Consider the following 22,906-nt stretch of genomic DNA (forward strand, 5'->3'; position numbering starts at 1 on the left):
CGGTTGTAGTTACACTGCTCCGCTGCTACAATGTGACTTCTCGCATGTAAACACTGAAGAGAATGCAGCGCTTGCACAAGCTCAAACAACAGATTGGCTGCAGAGGGCACATGTGGGCACGACACGCCCTCACTGCAGCAGGGTGTACACAATGGCTACCACTACTGACGACAGGTTCGCTCTACAGTTTTAAAAACATTTGGGGATTACTTACACTTCCTGCCACACCCAGGTATCAAGATTCAGATAATAGAGGTCGTTCATTCTGAAGTCCTAGAACATAAAGCAAAATGGTTTGCAGAAATCTCTGCCCATGTGCCAAAAAGCACCAGCTGTAGAACGCGGGACTCACCCTGTATCTACCGCCAAACACGTAACCTCGATTTTCAACAGTGGCGCAGGCGTGAGCGGCCCGGGGAGAGGGGCTTTCACCCTGCAGAGAAGATTGGAGATTGTGCGGTTTCTGCACAGTTCACACACAGGTTGTGGACAGGAAGAAATATTACCGTGGTCACAATGCGTTGCCAGGTGAGGCTGTCGAGATGGAGAGCGTGGACCTGATTGTTCCAACCCCTTGGAAGACCGAAATTCTGGAAATCCACAAATCAGAGATGAACTCTTTTGTACATAGGGCATCTTCAGGATAGAAATGCACATTACCAACCTGCTATATGACACATCCAGTAACCAATCACCGGTGTGCGCAGCAGGGACCCGGGGTCATCTCCTTACCGGAGGACCGTCATATCCTGATCGCTAATCCTATCAGAACCACAAGGCCGCACTGTACACAGCGATGTCCAGGGATGGGACCCCCACCGATCCTTATGCTGAATTCACACATCCGTGTTCTGGACGCATTATACGCCTGCATTATTCCGGCTGACCTCAGGTATAACTGACCCGAGCTCCCAGCATCCTAGAACCCTATCATGCTGTGAGTTCAGGTCAGCTCACCCGCGGTCGGGCAGTGACATTACGTCCGGAATACGAACGCGTGAATCTGAGCTAAAGATGCAGCTGCACAGGAAAAATACGCTGCAATTTATAAATTCTGTTGTGTGTGAATTCGCCCTAACGGAGAACGCTGCGTACATGTCTGACCGTACGCCACATATAGAAGTGTGATCGATATTCTGCTCGGATATACTCACTCCAATTGAGGATTCGTCAAACTCAAATGACAGGAAAGCCTCTTCTTCATAATAGCCGTATCCACCAAAGAAGATAAGCCTGGAAGACGAATGGGGAGACGTGACCCCTCTGACATTTTCGGGACATTAGTACCACATACAATATATACAGTCCTGATCACAAGTTTCAGACGACTTGAAAAATTGCAAAAAATCCCATTTAGCATGGCTGGATCTTAACAAGGCTCCAAGTAGAGCTTCAACATGCAACAAGAAGAAATGGGAGGGAGACAAAACATTTTTTGAGCATTCAATTAAATGAAAACAACGAATAAACTGAAACAGGCTGTTTTTCAGCTCATCCAAAGTTTAGGACCACATGCCTTTAAAAGGCCAAATCTGTGCAATCATCTTCTGTCAGGTAGTCACACGTTGTGATGGCAAAGGCAAAAAAACTCTCCCTTTTTGAAGGTGGTCGGGTTGTTGAACGGCATAAGCAGGGTCTCTCACAGCCGCCATCGCTGCTGAGGTGGGACGCAGGAAGACAGTCATTTGGAATTTCTTAAATGATCCTGAGGGTTATGGAACAAAAAAGTCAAGTGGAAGACCCCAATTTTTTTTTTATCATCACTGAGCCGGAGGATCCAATTGCCTGTCCGTCAAGACACTGGACGATCCTCGACCCAAATGAAGGCCCTTACTGGTGCTGACTGCAGCCCCATAACCATCAGACGGCATCTGAGACTGAAGGGCTTCAAAAAACGTCTTCAAAGACCTCGTCTCCTTGAACGCCACAGAACTGCTCGTTTGGACTTTGCAAGAGAGCACCAAACATGGGACATTCAAAGGTGGAAGAAAGTTTTATTCTCTGATGAGAATTTTTTTTACCTTGATGGTCCTGATGGTTTCCAGATCCCACCGGAGATGTTTTCTACACCCCACAGTGGAGGGGGCGCCATAATGGTCTGGGGGGCTTTTTCCTTCAGTGGAACAATGGAGCTTCAGGAAGTGCAGGGGTGTCAAACGGCCGCTGGCTATGTTTGGAGGTTGGATTTCTGTTTTGGGGGGGTTTAGAGGTTTTTTGAGGTGAGGTCCTAAACTTTTAATCAGCTGAAAAACAGCCTGTTTCAGTTTATTCGTTGTTTTCATTAAGTTGAATGCTCAAATAATGTTCTGTCTCCCTCCCATTTCTTCTTGTTGCATGTTGAAGCTCTACTTGGAACCTTGTTAACATCCAGCCATGATAAATAGGATTTTTTGACATTTTTCAAGTGGTCTTAAACTTTTGATCAGGACTGTAGATATAAAATCTTAATAGATATTAGGCTGTAGACTCCAGCGCTTTTTTTTTCCAATCTGTCACACTGGAGATGATCCCTGAGCAGATCTGAAGAGAACTGTCAATCAAGCTGAGCCATGTGAGGAGAAGCCGGTGTCACGGTCCCTCCTGTGACAGAGGTGAGAAGATTGGATAGACTTGCTGCACGTGAGTCTATCTGACAGGTCTCTCTGTTTTCCTCTATGTATGTTGTTGTTTGGCAGGATCTCACCTCTCCTCAGGTTCTGCTAGTTATCAGTGATGAGGCTCTATTTAGGTCCGCCTCACACTGCTGACCAAGCTGTTGGAGTTGCTAGAGCTTGTTTGTTTTGGATCTCCTGCTTCTCCAGACATCCCAAATCTAAGTGCTTGTTCCCTTTTCTGTTTGTTGTTCTCTGGTGTGTTTTGGTTCTAGGCCTCAGGGAGACGCGGGTTCCTTCATCTGGGAAAGAACCAGCTGTCTCGTCTCCTGCTATCTATCCTAGGGCTCGTCAGTTTCAGCAGGGCCTAGGTATCCGGCGTATGAGCATTTCCATCATCAGGATCTGCTCATACTGGCAGGAGTTAGGGGAAGGTCTAGGGATTTCTAGGAGGTCACCATCCCTCTTCCTTAGCTTTTGACTGTTGTCTATTTCTTTTGTGTGTATCTGGCGTTTTCCCCTCCCCCATTACCTGTGACAGCCGGAGGAGAGGCGCCCAGTAGACTCCTCTCCCTGTGCCCGGCTCTTTAAAACTATGGGGCAGATTTATTATGGCTGCAAATTTTGCGACTTTTAAGCTTTTTCAGACACCCCTTCAAAAAGTAGGAAGAATTAGACACCAGGGGAGCGAGGAAACACCAGAAATATAATCTGGCTCCTGGTAGGGGGAGATTTCAGTTCGGGGGCACAGGCGGCCTGATATGCACCATGATTATTAGCCAGTGTGCGCCTCTTAATAATTGTGCCACTTCTCATGCCAGCGCAGCGTAATATGCTTCAGAAGGAAACATACATGTTCTGCTGCCCGTGGTAAACAACTGAGAGGTACTTAGGCGACTTTCACACTTGCGTTGTTAATTCTGGTATTGAGATCGGCAGAGGATCTCAATACCGGAATTATACAGATCCATTTTGATGAATCCGAAAAACAATAACAAAAAAAAACACTGATGCGTCACTAAATACATTAAAAGTCAATTGGTGACGGATCCAGTTTTTTAGGTTCCTAAAAAAACGGATCCGTCACCAATGACTTACATCGTTTTCAGTGCCGGGTCCATTCTTTTCCGTTTTTATGACCAAACACAAAACTGCAGCTTGCAATGGTTGTGTGTCCAGTCACTGACGCATGCTGAACGGATCTCTTTCCATTCATAATGCATGAGGACGCAACTGAAACGTTTTTTTTTCCGCTATGGAGATCCTCTGCCGGATCTCAATACCGGAAAACAACAGCCCAAGTGTGAAAGTAGCCTTACCTAGCAGATGCAGCGCCATTGCCCCAGTTCTGTCCAGACTCCGGCTTCAGCGGTATGTCACACTGACAGAACATCACCGCTGCAGCCAGTCACCGGCCTCTTTGGTGCACGGCTGATTGGCTGCAGCAGTAATGTGATGCTGCTGGGTGAACAGAGCTTGATTGACCAGGTAAGTACCACTCAGTACTACTGACCCCCCTACTGAAAAGTCATCGATTGGCCTGAAGCAGACACTCACTTGTTCTGATAAACCCACACCCCGAGTTTATCCTTCGGAGACGGCGGAGTTCCTTTACACTCTAGCTTTTCCCAGTACAAGTCGCCATCTTTAGGGATCAGATTTAACATGAAAAGCTGTAAAAGGAAAAAAATATCAAGTTATTTGACAAAAAAATAAAATAAAAAAATCAACTCCCATAATGCTTTGCAGCACTTCACATATAACAGCTGGTCCCAGGGCTCCCAGTCTGACTGGCCGATGACAGGGAGTAATTCAGGGCAGATTGGGCTGATCTATGGGAAACTGACCATATTGGTGTTTCCATTGTCATGATGACCGCCAAACAGGTACAGCACTCCGTCCACACAGGCGGCACAGCTGCCGGACATAGCTGGCGGGACATTGCCCTTGGTTTTCCTCTTCTGCCTGCAATACAATAAATACCACATGTTATCGGCAAAGTATCCACGTAACCAACACCAATGATAAGAAAATCAGAAAAGGTCTTTGGTCTCCATGCGAGCTGCAAAAAGCCTTAAAGGGATTGTCCGGTTTCCGATATTCATGACGTGTCTTCAGGATAGGTCATCAATATCAGATCGCACCCCGGCCCCCCTGTTCTACAACTGCTCCTTCCCATTCAATGAATGGTACGGAGGAGATGATATTACATTGCTCCCTGAGCAGGTAAAGAGAACGCAGCGCTCACAGGGGTGACGGGAGTCAGACCGCCGCCAATATCGGAAACCAAACAAGCAATTTAAACAGAGGTCAGCCGACAACTCCTGACGATGCGCGAACAAGACGCTGCCAGACGCTTCATATAACCCAGCCCAATTATTTCATTGGCATCAGCGCTCCCCCATACACATCATATAACTGGCCTCATGAAGAATCCAACCCGCCCGATCCGTCATCGACTCTTCCCACCTTCTCCACGCCCCAAAATTCCTGGAAATCGCTGGATACCAAAAGAAAATTGTAATCTAACCTATATGGGGGCTTTGTAACTGATGCAGGGGTTGCCGAGCCCGCTCATTAAAAGGGGTCATCCCACGAAAGGTATTTACCATCAACCCACAGGATAGGTGATAAATGATGTATCACTGGGGGATCAACCATTAGGACCCCCAATGATTCCAAGGACAGAGGGTCCCAGGGTCCCCTCTATGAAAGAAGCAGTACTGCACACCCTCTATGTCAGCAGACTGACAGGCGCGCGTCTGCTTCATCCAGAGCAGGGACTCCGAGACCCCTTGTTCTCGGGATTGCAGCAGTCGGACCCCCGAGATCTGATATTTATCACCTTTCCTGTGGACAGGTAATAAATGCTTTGACCGCCTGACACTTTTACTGGAGAGTGGAGGGGCTTGATCGACCTGCAATGTGGCCGAGCGAGGACTTGGGACATTTTCTGCCACAGTGGTGGTTCCAGAGGTCGGACCCCCAGGGATGCGTCATAAATGTAAAAAGGTAGAGCTGAATACAATGTGCCATTCATGGCCCTGACATGCACTCACCAGGCGGCCCAGTTTACCATGTCGTAAATCCAGATTTCATCCCGAGGCAAGTAGAAGTCATAGAATTCTTCTACCGGAGCGTTCTGTGAAGAGGAAGGTTTAAAGTGAATGATGGAGGCAGATTATGGGGTTTCGAGGACACACCATTAATGTTTGACAGACCCCCAGTGGTCATTGCAATAAAGGGGCGACCTATACGGATAAGGCTACTTTCACATCCATTCAGATAGTACAACCGCCTGCATCCGTTCTGAACGGATCCGGTTGTACTATCTGTAACACAGCCAAAACGGATCCGTCTTGAACACCATTGAAAGGAGGGATCCGTTTTCTATTGTGTCAGTGAAAATGGATCCGTCCCTATTGAAATACATTGTGTGTCATGACGGATCCGTTTGGCTCAGTTTCGACAGACGGACAGCAAAACGCTGCAGGCGTCCTCCAGAGCGGAATGGAGATGGAACGGAGGCAAACTGAGGCATTCTGAGCGGATCCTTTTCCATTCAGAATGCATTAAGGGCAAAACTGATCCGTTTTGGACCGCTGAGCCCCGAACGGATCTCACAAACGAAAACCAGAACGCCGGTGTGAAAGTAGCCTAAGACGCTGCACCTGTGCAAACAATGAAGGGGATGTGGCCCTTCCAAGAGCACTGCAGCCACTTTAATGTGCCGCCAGCTTGGGTCCCGCAGGTCCACCCCATCCCTGCTGATCAGACATTGACGTATTGTAAGTATTGGGGTCTTCCAGGCTTCTCTCTACAGCACCCACTGGACTGAGCACCTCACATGCAGCAGCGGTGTCACGGTGTCTGGGACATGCTGCGGAGCACTCTTTTTGGACAGCAGGCCTCTTGTGCCCCGCCAATTTCCCCTGCATCCGCATCCTCCAGCAAAGCAAGGAGAACTCGTCTTGGTGGTCTGCATCAGATGGACAACAAAAGGCAAAGTGAAGAACTCCAGTCAAAGGCGTCACCTGTGTAATGGTAATGTGTTCATTTCTACAGGAAAAGGGCACACGCCTTGGAGCTTAGGCCTAACGTCATGTAAGGCTACTTTCACACCGGCGTTTCTGGGTCCGCTTGTGAGATCCGTTTCAGGGATAAGGATCCGTTCAGAATGCATCAGTTTGGCTGCGTTTGGTCTCCGTGACGCTTTTGAGGCGGACACCAAAACGCAGCTTGCAGCTGACGACATGGAGCCAAACGGATCCATCCTGACTTACAATGTAAGTCAATGGGGATGGATCCGTTTTGACTTAGACTTTTTTTTTATATGAATAATGCATTATAGGTGCGGATCCGTCTGTGCAGATACCAGACTGATCCGCACCGAACGCAGGTGTGAAAGTAGCCCAAGAGGCCTCTAGTAATCACTCTAGAACTCACTATTAATTTTTGATAATTATCACCGATCTGTCGCAGTGAAGCAGATACTAGTAATACAGCGAATGCAGCCCAGAAATAATGCAATATCGTATCGCAGTCGACGACATCCCCAAATACTGTGCAAACTGGCCAGCTGCCTCTCTAGAAGTTACAGCCGCCACGTTTTTAGGATGAAATTCCCGTCACCCCCCCCCCCCCCAGGGCTGCAGATCGATCGTTCTGTATACAACCAGCGAGGTGTACACCGCTAGAATAGTGACACAGGGAGGGCAGCGGTCGGGTGCAATCAGGGACATGGTCAGCAAACTGACCGCCTGGAATGTCAGGAGGCTCCCGAAAAAAGGGGACCCTAGAAGAACCCCTAAAGAAAGATGGACCCCAGATAAAATAGAAAATAAAAGAAAACCTTGATCGACCCCCCAAAAATACAGTGCAAAGAAAGGCAGACCAGCACCTCCAAACTATGTAAAAAAGGGGGTTCAGGTGCAATATTATTGGGGAGGGAATAATGAATTTTTGGGTAAGAGATAATTACAGATACTTAACTGTATTCAACTGGCAGCGAGAGAGAGGGGGAGAGAGAGAGACAGAGAGAGAGAGAGAGAGAGAGAGAGAGAGACACATATAGAGAGAGACAGACAGAGACATAGGAGAGAGAGAGAGACATAGGAGAGAGAGAGAGACATAGGAGAGAGAGAGAGACATAGGAGAGAGAGAGAGAGACATAGGAGAGAGAGAGAGAGTCATAGGAGAGAGAGGGAGAGAGAGAGAGAGAGAGACATAAGAGAGAGACATAGGAGAGAGAGAGAGAGAGAGAGAGAGAGAGAGAGAGAGAGACACACACATAGGAGAGAGAGAGACATAGGAGAGAGAGAGAGAGAGAGAGAGAGAGACACACACATAGGAGAGAGAGAGACATAGGAGAGAGAGAGAGAGAGAGAGAGAGACATAGGAGAGAGAGAGAGAGAGAGAGAGAGACATAGGAGAGAGAGAGAGAGAGAGAGAGAGAGAGAGAGACATAGGAGAGAGAGAGAGAGAGAGAGAGAGAGAGACATAGGAGAGAGACACACACACATAGGAGAGAGAGAGAGAGAGAGAGAGACACACACACATAGGAGAGAGAGAGAGAGAGAGACATAGGAGAGAGAGAGACATAGATGTCTTCAACATCTACATCAATGGACTGGCGGCAGCTCTAGAATCCTCCCCAGCACCAGGACTGGTCCTACATGACACCGAGGTGAAGTTCCTGCTGTATGCGGATGACCTCCTACTTCTGTCACCAACAGAGAAAGGCCTACAAGACAGCCTGGAAGTTCTGGAGAAATACAGCGCCACATGGGCACTACCAATCAACTCGAGCAAAACAAAAACCATGGTGTTCCAAAAGAAAAATACAAAACAAACAAAGAGCCCTTCCTTCACAATAAACAACTGCACTGGGGATGAAACTAACAGCGACACATACCTCGGCCTAGACATCACCCAATCAGGAAGCTTCAAGCCAGCCATAGAGGCACTAAAAGACAAGGCACGCAGAGCCTACTATGCCATCAGGAGACGGCTGTACCACCTAAAACCACCCGTGAGAGTCTGGCTCAGAATATTTGATAGCGTCATCGCCCCAATTCTTCTTTATGGCAGTGAAGTTTGGGGTCCTGTCACCTACCCAGACCAATCCAAATGGGACCCCAGCCCAACAGAAACATTCCATCTGGAATTTTGCAAGCACCTCCTCCAAGTCCATCGGAGCACCTCCAACAGTGCTTGCCGGTCCGAGTTGGGCAGATTTCCCTTACTTCTCACAGTACAGAAGAGGGCGCTATCATACTGGGACCACCTACAAAACAGCAGTCCCAACTCCTACCACCATAAAGCCCTACTGGACAGTAAGAACCAGTCCAAGCCGTGTGGCCTGCAACAACTTATCAACACCTTGTCTCCCCAAAACTCTCAACAATGCGGCCTGACAAAATCTCAAATAAAAATCATCATTTATAACTCCAAAGTAAAACATGTTGGAGAATGGAGATACGAAATAACAAACTCCAAAAAACTATTGATTTACCAGTCACTGCAGAGAGACTACAAACTGGCCCCGTACCTGGAGGTGCTACAAGACCCCAAAGACAGACAGACAATGAGCCTGTACAGACTGAGCGCCCACAGCCTGGAGATGGAAGTAGGGCGGCACAGACAAACCTACAAGCCCAGGGAGAGGAGACTGTGCCAGCAGCAATGTGACCAGGGGGTCCCGGAGGACGAGGAACACCCCAAGTACTCATCAGTGAGGGACACTCACCTCCAGAGACTCTCCGATCTCATCCCGGACTTCAATTCTATAGAAGAGAAGAGGAAACTCCAAATTCTACTGGGAGAAGAGGAGCCAATGGTGAAGAGAGCTGCCCAATATGTGACAGCGTGCCACAGACTGAGAGGGACATGAGAAGCGGAGGACTTCCACAGACTTCTGTCCAGTCCCCTTTATATCACCCCCTTCCCCTTTTCCTATGCAAACTCAACTGCTTTGGCAATGCCAACATGTATCTGGTCCTGCCAATAAAGCTTATGTGAATTGAATTGAATTTGAATTTGAGAGACATAGGAGAGAGAGAGAGACACATAGGAGAGAGAGAGAGACACATAGGAGAGAGAGAGAGAGAGAGAGACACACACACATAGGAGAGAGAGAGAGAGAGAGAGAGAGAGAGAGAGAGAGACACACACATAGGAGAGAGAGAGAGAGAGAGAGAGAGAGAGACACACATAGGAGAGAGAGAGACATAGGAGAGAGAGAGAGACATAGGAGAGAGAGAGACATAGGAGAGAGAGAGAGAGAGAGAGAGAGACATAGGAGAGAGAGAGAGAAAGAGACACATAGGAGAGAGAGAGAGAGACATAGGAGAGAGAGAGAGAGCATAGGAGAGAGACAGACATAGGAGAGAGAGAGACATAGGAGAGAGAGAGAGAGAGAGAGAGAGACATAGGAGAGAGACAGACATAGGAGAGAGAGAGACATAGGAGAGAGAGAGACATAGGAGAGAGAGAGAGACATAGGAGAGAGAGAGAGACATAGGAGAGAGAGAGAGACATAGGAGAGAGAGAGAGACATAGGAGAGAGAGAGAGACATAGGAGAGAGAGAGAGAGAGCCACATCTGGCTAAGAATAAGCAGCTCCATCCTCACCTCCCAGTCTGACATCTACCTGTGTGCAGCATACATTGCCCCAGCAGAGTCTCTATATTTCAGACCAGACACCTATGAGATCCTGCAAAATGAGGTCATCCACTTCCAATCCCTGGGACAAGTGCTCATCTGCGGAGACCTCAATGCCAGGACAGGAAGGGAAAAGGACTATACAAGTTCTGATGGCAACACACACATACTGGGCCTTGCAAATTACGACCAGGAGTCCATACAGAATCAAAGAAACAGCTATGACAGTATAACCAACAGAAACGGAAGAAAATTGCTGAATGTGTGTCGCAGTCTGGGCCTCTACATCCTCAACGGCCGTACCAAGGGAGACTCTCTAGGAAGGTACACATTTAGCTCCCATGTAGGCAGCAGTGTGGTAGACTATGCCATCACAGATATGAACCCCACACTCATCAATGGTTTTACAGTCACCCCACAAACACACCTATCAGACCACAACCAACTACTGCTATACATCAAATCTTCTAGCAAACCATCACCAAAACTCCACCGGGCGTCTCTCCGCAACCTGCCACCATCATTTAAATGGTCCAAACAGTCTACCACAAAATACAGAGAGGTAACTGACAGACCCGACATTAAAAAACTGCTTGAAAACTTCCAAAACACCACCAATGAGATAAGCCCACCAGGTGTGAACCAGGCAGCAAAGGACTTCCATAAAATACTACACACTATTGCAGAAACAGCCCAGCTGAGAAAAACCAACTACAAGAAACCATCCAACAAACAATCCAATAAATGGTTCGACAAAGAATGCAAAGCATTAAGGAACACCTTACGGACCGTCTCCAATAACAAACACAGAGACCCTGACAACGCTGACCTAAGGATAGCCCATAGCACCCTACAGAAAAAGTACAAACAAACCCTTAAAAAGAAAAAGCAAGACCTCATCTCCAAAAACCTGCAACAGCTGGAAGAGGCACTTCAGGAAAATTCTTTCTGGGAAACATGGAAGAATATTGGCTCAGCACCCAGGAAAAACAACCTCCACATCCAAAATGGCGACATCTGGCTCAACTACTTTAAGGACCTCTACAAAAATATTCCAGAGGAGGCTCTAACTGTAGAACAAAAAGACATCATCAAAAGACTAAATGACATGGAGGAAAAAATTAAGGACTTCCAGAACCCCCTAGATGTACCGATTACACCACAAGAAATTGGGGAGAAAATCCAAAACCTGCAAACCAAAAAATGCAGTGGGATGGATGGAATCCTGCCGGAGATGATTAAACACGGCTCCCCAGAGGTACACGCTGCAATGTGTAAACTGTTCAATCTGGTCCTGAGTGCTGGTTACTACCCTACAGTATGGAACCAAGGCCTCATAACACCCATCCATAAGAGCGGAGACCAGTATGATCCATCCAACTACAGGGGGATATGTGTCAGCAGCACACTAGGGAAACTATTCAACAGTATTCTCAACAAACGGATCCTCAACTTCCTGACACAACACAATGTCCTCAGCAGAAGTCAGGCGGGGTTCATGCCAAACCATCGCACTACAGACCACATATACACCCTGCACAGCCTCATCAAGAACCATGTCCACCATACAAAACATGGGAAGATATTCGCCTGCTTTGTGGACTTTAAGAAGGCATTTGACTCAGTGTGGCACCCAGGCCTGTTCCTCAAACTATTGGAGAGCGGAATAGGAGGGAAAACATACGACGTCATCAAGAGTTCATACACTGAGAACAGCTGCAGCGTAAAGGTGAATGGGAAAAGAACTGAACCCTTCCGGCAGGCCCGAGGAGTCAGACAGGGCTGCAGCCTAAGTCCAACCCTCTTCAACATCTACATCAATGGACTGGCGGCAGCTCTAGAATCCTCCCCAGCACCAGGACTGACCCTACATGACACCGAGGTGAAGTTCCTGCTGTATGCGGATGACCTCCTACTTCTGTCACCAACAGAGAAAGGCCTACAAGACAGCCTGGAAGTTCTGGAGAAATACAGCGCCACATGGGCACTACCAATCAACTCGAGCAAAACAAAAACCATGGTGTTCCAAAAGAAAAATACAAAACAAACAAAGAGCCCTTCCTTCACAATAAACAACTGCACTGTGGATGAAACTAACAGCTACACATACCTCGGCCTAGACATCACCCAATCAGGAAGCTTCAAGCCAGCCATAGAGGCACTAAAAGACAAGGCATGCAGAGCCTACTATGCCATCAGGAGACGGCTGTACCACCTAAAACCACCCGTGAGAGTCTGGCTCAGAATATTTGACAGCGTCATCGCCCCAATTCTTCTTTATGGCAGTGAAGTTTGGGGTCCTGTCACCTACCCAGACCCATCCAAATGGGACCCCAGCCCAACAGAAACATTCCATCTGGAATTTTGCAAGCACCTCCTCCAAGTCCATCGGAGCACCTCCAACAGTGCTTGCCGGTCCGAGTTGGGCAGATTTCCCTTACTTCTCGCAGTACAGAAGAGGGCGTTATCATACTGGGACCACCTACAAAACAGCAGTCCCAACTCCTACCACCATAAAGCCCTACTGGACAGTAAGAACCAGTCCAAGCCGTGTGGCCTGCATCAACTTATCAACACCTTGTCTCCCCAAAACTCTCAACAATGCGGCCTGACAAAATCTCAAATAAAAATCATAATTTATAACTCCAAAGTAAAACATGTTGGAGAATGGAGATACGAAATAACAAACTCCAAAAAACTATTGATTTACCAGTCACTGCAGAGAGACTACAAACTGGCCCCGTACCTGGAGGTGCTACAAGACCCCAAAGACAGACAGACAATGAGCCTGTACAGACTGAGCGCCCACAGCCTGGAGATGGAAGTAGGGCGGCACAGACAAACCTACAAGCCCAGAGAGAGGAGACTGTGCCAGCAATGTGACCAGGGGGTCCCGGAGGATGAGGAACACTTCCTGCTACATTGCCCCAAGTACTCAGCGCTGAGGGACACTCACTTCCAGAGACTCTCCGCTCTCATCCCGGACTTCAATTCTACAGAAGAGAAGAGGAAACTCCAAATTCTACTGGGAGAAGAGGAGCCAATGGTGAAGAGAGCTGCCCAATATGTGACAGCGTGTCACAGACTGAGAGGGACATGAGAAACTGAGGACTCTCAAAGACTTATGTCCATTCCCCTTTATATTACCCCCTTCCCCTTTATATTACCCCCTTCCCCTTTTCCTATGCAAACTCAACTGCTTTGGCAATGCTAACATGTATCTGGTCCTGCCAATAAAGCTTTTTGAATTTGAATTTGAATTTGAGAGACATAGGAGAGAGAGAGAGACATAGAGAGAGAGAGAGACATAGGGGAGAGAGAGAGAGACATAGGAGAGAGAGAGAAAGAGACACATAGGGGAGAGAGAGAGAGAGAGAGAGAGACAGGAGAGAGAGAGAGAGAGAGAGAGAGAGCATAGGAGAGAGAGAGAGAGAGAGAGAGAGAGAGAGACACATAGGAGAGAGAGAGAGAGACATAGGAGAGAGAGAGACATAGGAGAGAGAGAGACATAGGAGAGAGAGAGACATAGGAGAGAGAGAGACATAGGAGAGAGAGAGACATAGGAGAGAGAGAGACATAGGAGAGAGAGAGACATAGGAGAGAGAGAGACATAGGAGAGAGAGAGACATAGGAGAGAGAGAGACATAGGAGAGAGAGAGAGAAAGAGACACATAGGAGAGAGAGAGAGAAAGAGACACATAGGAGAGAGAGAGAGAGACATAGGAGAGAGAGAAAGAGACACATAGGAGAGAGAGAAAGAGACACATAGGAGAGAGAGAAAGAGACACATAGGAGAGAGAGAGAGAGAGACATAGGAGAGAGAGAGACACATAGGAGAGAGAGAGAGAGAGACACATAGGAGAGAGAGAGAGAGACATAGGAGAGAGAGAGAGACACATAGGAGAGAGAGAGAGACATAGGAGAGAGAGAGAGACACATAGGAGAGAGAGAGAGAGAGAGAGAGAGAGAGAGACACAGAGCATAGGAGAGAGACATAGGAGAGAGAGAGAGACATAGGAGAGAGAGAGAGAGAGAGAGAGACATAGGAGAGAGAGAGAGAGAGACATAGGAGAGAGAGAGAGAGAGAGAGAGACACATAGGAGAGAGAGAGAGAGAGAGAGACATAGGAGAGAGAGACACACATAGGAGAGAGAGAGAGAGAGAGAGACATTTATCACATTTAACATTTAACATTTATCACAATGGCACCATCATGGCACAAGGCATTGAGGAACAACTAGAGGAGTTTGAGCATGCCTTCCCCTCAATGAAAGATCAAGCCAAGGATTTAAAAACTACAGACAAAAATGATGAGAAACAGATGGCAGCAAAGACATTGTCCATGGACATGCCTGATGTCCCCTCACCCAACATTATCAGAGATTGCTTATCTCACCTAGAAAGAGATTTTGTACAGTCCAAAGAGCAGCTCCAAAGACAGTTAGGTGACAATGGAAATGCAAATGACCGTCTGAGGGAAGAGCTGAATACACTCAAGTCTGAACACAAGTCTGCCCTACTAGAAATACGATCTACAATGCAACAACTACAGCAAGATAACACCCAGTTGAGAGAAGAGATAAATATACTAAAATCACAGATGATACCCCACAATCAGGAAACAGAACTAAAAGGGATGGTCTGTCCAGACAAAGTGCCAATCAACAAACAACAGACGGGTGAGACCCATCAACCTCCTAAAATTAATATTACAAAGCCCAGTAACAGCCAAGACAACTGCAAAAATCCAAACAAACCATCAAACCACAAGAACAGGCAACAAACTCCTGAAATTGTCTTAATAATAGACTCAAACGGGAAATACCTTAACACTAAACGGCTCTTCCCAGGAACAAGAGTCTCCAAAATTCACTGTTTCACAATTGAACAGGCAACAGGAGTCATCAACAATCCATATTTCACTAACCCCAAACATATCATCATACACACAGGCACAAACAACATCCAGGAACAACCGGAAGTCATTGTGGACAAATTATTGCAACTAACAGAGACTGCCCAACAAAAATTTCCACAGTCCAAAGTAATTCTGTCCTCCCTTCTTCCAAGGAGGGATATGCCAAACAACATAATCGAACAAATCAATGCAGAGCTGGCAGACAAAACCAGGTCAAAGCCTTCCATTCACCTGGCAGAACACCACTCTATAATGCCCCAACACCTCTATGACAACAAACATCTGAACAAACAAGGGGTCAGTCACCTGGCAAGAGAATTCAAAGACATTGTTCTTGAAAGAACTCACAACCCTGAACATGGCACAAACCATTCTCAGACAGACAGAATTACAACTGCAAGACCCCAAACCTCACCACGAATACAATACAACAACAATACACCCAGCCAAAGAACTGGTCCACGAAGATGGCAAGAATGGAAACCACCCACCTCAAGATGGATATCAAGACCACAACAGAGCAGAGAAAAGGAGGAGGAGATAATAACCCTCCTCAGCACATTATGCAATGATGTGACTGAGCTAAAAAAGCAAAAAAGACAAGACAATGGCAACCACCTATAAACCGGTTGGTCCCAAGAAATTCACCCATTACAAGGTATATAAATATACAAACAAAAAATGACATCATTAGTAATCAGTAGCTGGAACATTCAGGGCCTGAATGCCTCAGCCTTCGGATCCAAAGTAGATGATCCAGATTTCAAGCAAAGACTATATGAGACGGACATACAAATCCTCCTGGAAACATGGACCAGGACACAGGATGAACCATCAGTACCTACTGGCTATAGGGAATTCTCTGTCCCCGCACAGAAAGATAAAAACATCAAACAGGGCCGATGTTCAGGAGGAATACTAGTCTGGTACAAGGAGGAGCTACATGGGAACATCAATGCAATCAAAAAAGGAGAGAGCCACATCTGGCTAAGAATAAGCAGCTCCATCCTCACCTCCCAGTCTGACATCTACCTGTGTGCAGCATACATTGCCCCAGCAGAGTCTCTATATTTCAGACCAGACACCTATGAGATCCTGCAAAATGAGGTCATCCACTTCCAATCCCTGGGACAAGTGCTCATCTGCGGAGACCTCAATGCCAGGACAGGAAGGGAAAAGGACTATACAAGTTCTGATGGCAACACACACATACTGGGCCTTGCAAATTACGACCAGGAGTCCATACAGAATCAAAGAAACAGCTATGACAGTATAACCAACAGAAACGGAAGAAAATTGCTGAATGTGTGTCGCAGTCTGGGCCTCTACATCCTCAACGGCCGTACCAAGGGAGACTCTCTAGGAAGGTACACATTTAGCTCCCATGTAGGCAGCAGTGTGGTAGACTATGCCATCACAGATATGAACCCCACACTCATCAATGGTTTTACAGTCACCCCACAAACACACCTATCAGACCACAACCAACTACTGCTATACATCAAATCTTCTAGCAAACCATCACCAAAACTCCACCGGGCGTCTCTCCGCAACCTGCCACCATCATTTAAATGGTCCAAACAGTCTACCACAAAATACAGAGAGGTAACTGACAGACCCGACATTAAAAAACTGCTTGAAAACTTCCAAAACACCACCTATGAGATAAGCCCACCAGGTGTGAACCAGGCAGCAAAGGACTTCCATAAAATACTACACACTATTGCAGAAACAGCCCAGCTGAGAAAAACCAACTACAAGAAACCATCCAACAAACAATCCAATAAATGATTCGACAAAGAATGCAAAGCATTAAGGAACACCTTACGGACCGTCTCCAATAACAAACACAGAGACCCTGACAACGCTGACCTAAGGATAGCCCATAGCACCCTACAGAAAAAGTACAAACAAACCCTTAAAAAGAAAAAGCAAGACCTCATCTCCAAAAACCTGCAACAGCTGGAAGAGGCACTTCAGGAAAATTCTTTCTGGGAAACATGGAAGAATATTGGCTCAGCACCCAGGAAAAACAACCTCCACATCCAAAATGGCGACATCTGGCTCAACTACTTTAAGGACCTCTACAAAAATATTCCAGAGGAGGCTCTAACTGTAGAACAAAAAGACATCATCAAAAGACTAAATGACATGGAGGAAAAAATTAAGGACTTCCAGAACCCCCTAGATGTACCGATTACACCACAAGAAATTGGGGAGAAAATCCAAAACCTGCAAACCAAAAAATGCAGTGGGATGGATGGAATCCTGCCGGAGATGATTAAACACGGCTCCCCAGAGGTACACGCTGCAATGTGTAAACTGTTCAATCTGGTCCTGAGTGCTGGTTACTACCCTACAGTATGGAACCAAGGCCTCATAACACCCATCCATAAGAGCGGAGACCAGTATGATCCATCCAACTACAGGGGGATATGTGTCAGCAGCACACTAGGGAAACTATTCAACAGTATTCTCAACAAACGGATCCTCAACTTCCTGACACAACACAATGTCCTCAGCAGAAGTCAGGCGGGGTTCATGCCAAACCATCGCACTACAGACCACATATACACCCTGCACAGCCTCATCAAGAACCATGTCCACCATACAAAACATGGGAAGATATTCGCCTGCTTTGTGGACTTTAAGAAGGCATTTGACTCAGTGTGGCACCCAGGCCTGTTCCTCAAACTATTGGAGAGCGGAATAGGAGGGAAAACATACGACGTCATCAAGAGTTCATACACTGAGAACAGCTGCAGCGTAAAGGTGAATGGGAAAAGAACTGAACCCTTCCGGCAGGCCCGAGGAGTCAGACAGGGCTGCAGCCTAAGTCCAACCCTCTTCAACATCTACATCAATGGACTGGCGGCAGCTCTAGAATCCTCCCCAGCACCAGGACTGACCCTACATGACACCGAGGTGAAGTTCCTGCTGTATGCGGATGACCTCCTACTTCTGTCACCAACAGAGAAAGGCCTACAAGACAGCCTGGAAGTTCTGGAGAAATACAGCGCCACATGGGCACTACCAATCAACTCGAGCAAAACAAAAACCATGGTGTTCCAAAAGAAAAATACAAAACAAACAAAGAGCCCTTCCTTCACAATAAACAACTGCACTGTGGATGAAACTAACAGCTACACATACCTCGGCCTAGACATCACCCAATCAGGAAGCTTCAAGCCAGCCATAGAGGCACTAAAAGACAAGGCATGCAGAGCCTACTATGCCATCAGGAGACGGCTGTACCACCTAAAACCACCCGTGAGAGTCTGGCTCAGAATATTTGACAGCGTCATCGCCCCAATTCTTCTTTATGGCAGTGAAGTTTGGGGTCCTGTCACCTACCCAGACCCATCCAAATGGGACCCCAGCCCAACAGAAACATTCCATCTGGAATTTTGCAAGCACCTCCTCCAAGTCCATCGGAGCACCTCCAACAGTGCTTGCCGGTCCGAGTTGGGCAGATTTCCCTTACTTCTCGCAGTACAGAAGAGGGCGTTATCATACTGGGACCACCTACAAAACAGCAGTCCCAACTCCTACCACCATAAAGCCTTACTGGACAGTAAGAACCAGTCCAAGCCGTGTGGCCTGCATCAACTTATCAACACCTTGTCTCCCCAAAACTCTCAACAATGCGGCCTGACAAAATCTCAAATAAAAATCATAATTTATAACTCCAAAGTAAAACATGTTGGAGAATGGAGATACGAAATAACAAACTCCAAAAAACTATTGATTTACCAGTCACTGCAGAGAGACTACAAACTGGCCCCGTACCTGGAGGTGCTACAAGACCCCAAAGACAGACAGACAATGAGCCTGTACAGACTGAGCGCCCACAGCCTGGAGATGGAAGTAGGGCGGCACAGACAAACCTACAAGCCCAGAGAGAGGAGACTGTGCCAGCAATGTGACCAGGGGGTCCCGGAGGATGAGGAACACTTCCTGCTACATTGCCCCAAGTACTCAGCGCTGAGGGACACTCACTTCCAGAGACTCTCCGCTCTCATCCCGGACTTCAATTCTACAGAAGAGAAGAGGAAACTCCAAATTCTACTGGGAGAAGAGGAGCCAATGGTGAAGAGAGCTGCCCAATATGTGACAGCGTGTCACAGACTGAGAGGGACATGAGAAACTGAGGACTCTCAAAGACTTATGTCCATTCCCCTTTATATTACCCCCTTCCCCTTTATATTACCCCCTTCCCCTTTATATTACCCCCTTCCCCTTTTCCTATGCAAACTCAACTGCTTTGGCAATGCTAACATGTATCTGGTCCTGCCAATAAAGCTTTTTGAATTTGAATTTGAATTTATTTGACATAGGAGAGAGAGAGAGAGAGAGAGAGAGACACACATAGGAGAGAGAGAGAGAGAGAGAGAGAGACACATAGGAGAGAGAGAGAGAGAGAGAGAGAGAGACACATAGGAGAGAGAGAGAGAGAGAGAGACACATAGGAGAGAGAGAGAGAGAGACACACATAGGAGAGAGAGAGAGAGAGAGAGACACATAGGAGAGAGAGAGAGAGACACATAGGAGAGAGAGAGAGAGAGACACATAGGAGAGAGAGAGAGACATAGGAGAGAGAGAGAGACATAGGAGAGAGAGAGAGAGAGACACATAGGAGAGAGAGAGAGAGAGAGAGAGAGAGAGACACATAGGAGAGAGAGAGAGAGACACATAGGAGAGAGAGAGAGAGAGACACATAGGAGAGAGAGAGAGAGACACATAGGAGAGAGAGAGAGAGACACATAGGAGAGAGAGAGAGAGAGAGACACATAGGAGAGAGAGAGAGAGAGAGAGACACATAGGAGAGAGAGAGAGAGAGAGACACATAGGAGAGAGAGAGAGAGAGAGAGACACATAGGAGAGAGAGAGAGAGAGAGAGAGACACATAGGAGAGAGAGAGAGAGACACAAATAGGAGAGAGAGAGAGAGAGAGACATAGGAGAGAGAGAGAGAGACACATAGGAGAGAGAGAGAGACATAGGAGAGAGAGAGAGAGAGAGAGAGAGAGAGACACATAGGAGAGAGAGAGAGAGAGAGAGAGAGAGAGAGAGAGACACACATAGGAGAGAGAGAGAGAGAGAGAGACACACATAGGAGAGAGAGAGAGAGAGAGAGACACACATAGGAGAGAGAGAGAGAGAGAGACACATAGGAGAGAGAGAGAGGGAGAGAGAGAGACACATAGGAGAGAGAGAGAGAGAGAGAGAGAGAGAGAGAGAGAGAGAGAGAGAGAGAGAGAGAGAGAGAGAGAGACACATAGGAGAGAGAGAGAGGAGATTAGATAGATAGATAATAGATAGATAATGCAAAAGACAGTTGGACCAGCGCCCCCCAAGCTATGTATAAGGGCTGCACACTATTATGGCTGCAATGCAAAAGCAAACAAGGACTACAAGTAGCAGCATACTGCTTCATGCACAGACGCATACAAACACCGAAAACAAGAATAAAGGATTGCATCACTGCTATACTCACTATATGAAAATTGGAAGATTCTTTGTGGACATTTTTGATCAAAATTGTGTTGGGTCCATCTACCAGCGACAAGGCCTCCTGCTCATTAGTAGATGGGCCCAACACAGTTTTGATCAAAAATGTGCACAAAAAAACGTCCAATATTCATATAGCAGTGAATTGATGCAATCTGCTTTTATTTGTGTCCCCCAAAAATACAGACCTCAGGACACCAAAAAAATACAGGCCTTAAATCCCCTAATTAAATATGAACCTGAGGCCCGAACCGTTAACAAACACCTCCTAAATAAATACAAACCCTAGAACAGACCTCGCCGCCTAATTAAACACAGGCCCAAGACCAGACCCCCCTAAAAACCCAGACCTCACACCAGACGATCAGAGTCTCCCCTCTTCCTCCGTTCCCGCAGACAACGACCCAATGAGGGTCAGGATGTCTGCGGCGGCACCTGGGAGCAGGAGCGGGCAGAGACACGTGCGTGGGGCACACGGTAGATTTCATGCCCCTTTTGGGAGATTGCCCCCCTTTTCTGGGAGTCCCCCAAACATTGAAAGAGAGCTGCTAAGTACGAGCTTAAAGGATCCCTTTCAGTTTAACAAACTTTTTGATGAGTCAGACATTTTGATCAGTGGCCGGGGACGGACTGAGAACTTAAAGTGGCCCCATGTTGTAGGTGGGTCTACATTGTAAGAAGGTGGGGCAAAACAAGTAGGCGGGGCCAACAGAAGTAGGTGCGGCCTGTAATACCACAATATATTGCTGCCCGCTCCACAGTATGAAACGGTCCATCGTTATAGTGGAGGAGGGACCTGCGGCCGCCGGCCAGGGACATAAGTACCAGATGCTCGTAGCATTAAAGGGGTTGTGTCACGTCAGCAAAATGGCTTTTATCACGTAGAGAAAGTTACTATAAAAGCACTTGCTAATGTATTGTGATTCTCCACATTGCTTCCTCGGCTGGCTGGATTCATTTTTCCATCACATTATACACTGCTGGTTTCCATGGTTACGACCACCCTGCAATCTTTCAACAAGAATAAGCGCCGGCCTATGTGCGCTCCCATGGTCCCGGACGCCAAAAAGGCCGGCGCTTATCCCTGTAATGTGCAAACACGACCACGCTGATAGATTGCAGGGTGGTCGTAACCATGGAAACGAGCAGTGTATAATGCGATGGAAAAATGAATCCAGCCAGCAAAGGAAGCAATATGGAGAATCACAATACATTAGTAAGTGCCTCGTATTCACTTCCTCTACATGATAAATACTATTTTCTGAAGTGACAAAACCCCTTTAACGCTGAGAGCACCCGATGGTTATGTACCCGGGGGGCTCCCTGTAGGGTCTACGACCAGTCTGCCCCTGTTGGTGGCGGTCCAGGTGCTGAGACCCCCAATTGCTAAAACAAGGGGGCAGAAGCGCTCGCACATCTCTGTTCCGCTCTCCATACACTTTCTACGAATCCCCTGTCTGACATTTTAGGGGTCTCAGCGCCACCGATTCGGACATGTCGCAGGTTATCAGCTGGCGGAGTTACTGGCGCCTCTGCGGTGGTTATATATTATCAGAGCGGTATATTACACACTGGGCCTCATGTACACACCAACAGCAGCCCATGGCAGCCAATCAGATCCCTTCTTTCATGTTCCAAACCCGCCTTTGAAAAATGAGAGCTGCAATCTCATTGGTTGCTATGGGCAACTGCTCCAATCTTTGCATTAGCCCCTCTACTCCAGGCTCTATGTAGAACTACAAGTCTCAGCATGTCAGAGACCCCGGGAGAACGTGCGGCTGTCACCTTGTATCCTCCCCACACGAACATTCGGGTTCCGTCGGTAACAGCTACGTGTCCGCTCCGCTCTGGCGGGAAACTACTCTCCGCACCGGGCTCTGCTTGCTGCTCCGCCACAAGGGGCTCCTCGTGATCCGCCATCCCCGGGATTTACACTCGATCCTGGGAGATCCAAACTCGGCACAGTTTCCAGTCGCCTACGTTATGCGTAACAGTCGCATGTAAATAACAGCCTCCCGGCCGCCATCTTTGATAAGGGCAAAGGTATGAAAGTCCAGCGCCCCTGGCGGCGGACACCAGGCAGGACTAAAGGACTACTCCTCCTAGTTTCTAAATGAAATAGGATGTCACAACCTGCCATAGCGTTACCCTATGTCCTCCTCTTGCCTTGGTCTTAAAGGGACACTCCTTGTAAAAGCACCTGTCCCTGGATGTCATGTTCTGGT

General features: G+C 47.4%; 2 protein-coding genes across 2 annotated transcripts in view; both read right to left on the minus strand.

The window, feature by feature from the left end:
- KLHDC2 (kelch domain containing 2) overlaps nucleotides 1-22,706 on the minus strand; it is a 34,411-nt gene extending 11,705 nt beyond the window's left edge. The window contains exons 1-8 of the mRNA XM_040411671.1: nucleotides 22,467-22,706; nucleotides 5,651-5,733; nucleotides 4,439-4,556; nucleotides 4,149-4,264; nucleotides 1,155-1,233; nucleotides 507-590; nucleotides 353-433; nucleotides 215-273 (exon numbers count right to left, since the gene is read on the minus strand). Coding sequence (XP_040267605.1) covers nucleotides 215-273; nucleotides 353-433; nucleotides 507-590; nucleotides 1,155-1,233; nucleotides 4,149-4,264; nucleotides 4,439-4,556; nucleotides 5,651-5,733; nucleotides 22,467-22,601 — 755 coding nt within the window. The 5' untranslated portion in view covers nucleotides 22,602-22,706. The remainder of the gene's footprint in view (nucleotides 1-214; nucleotides 274-352; nucleotides 434-506; nucleotides 591-1,154; nucleotides 1,234-4,148; nucleotides 4,265-4,438; nucleotides 4,557-5,650; nucleotides 5,734-22,466) is intronic.
- The window catches only part of KLHDC1 (kelch domain containing 1), a 54,231-nt gene continuing 36,975 nt past the window's right edge, over nucleotides 5,651-22,906 (minus strand). Inside the window, exon 14 of the transcript XR_005774806.1 lies at nucleotides 5,651-5,733. The gene's annotated coding sequence lies outside the window, so the exon portion shown is untranslated. The remainder of the gene's footprint in view (nucleotides 5,734-22,906) is intronic.

The sequence above is a fragment of the Bufo bufo genome, chromosome 11 (assembly GCF_905171765.1).
Source record: "Bufo bufo chromosome 11, aBufBuf1.1, whole genome shotgun sequence".
Taxonomy (NCBI): domain Eukaryota; kingdom Metazoa; phylum Chordata; class Amphibia; order Anura; family Bufonidae; genus Bufo; species Bufo bufo.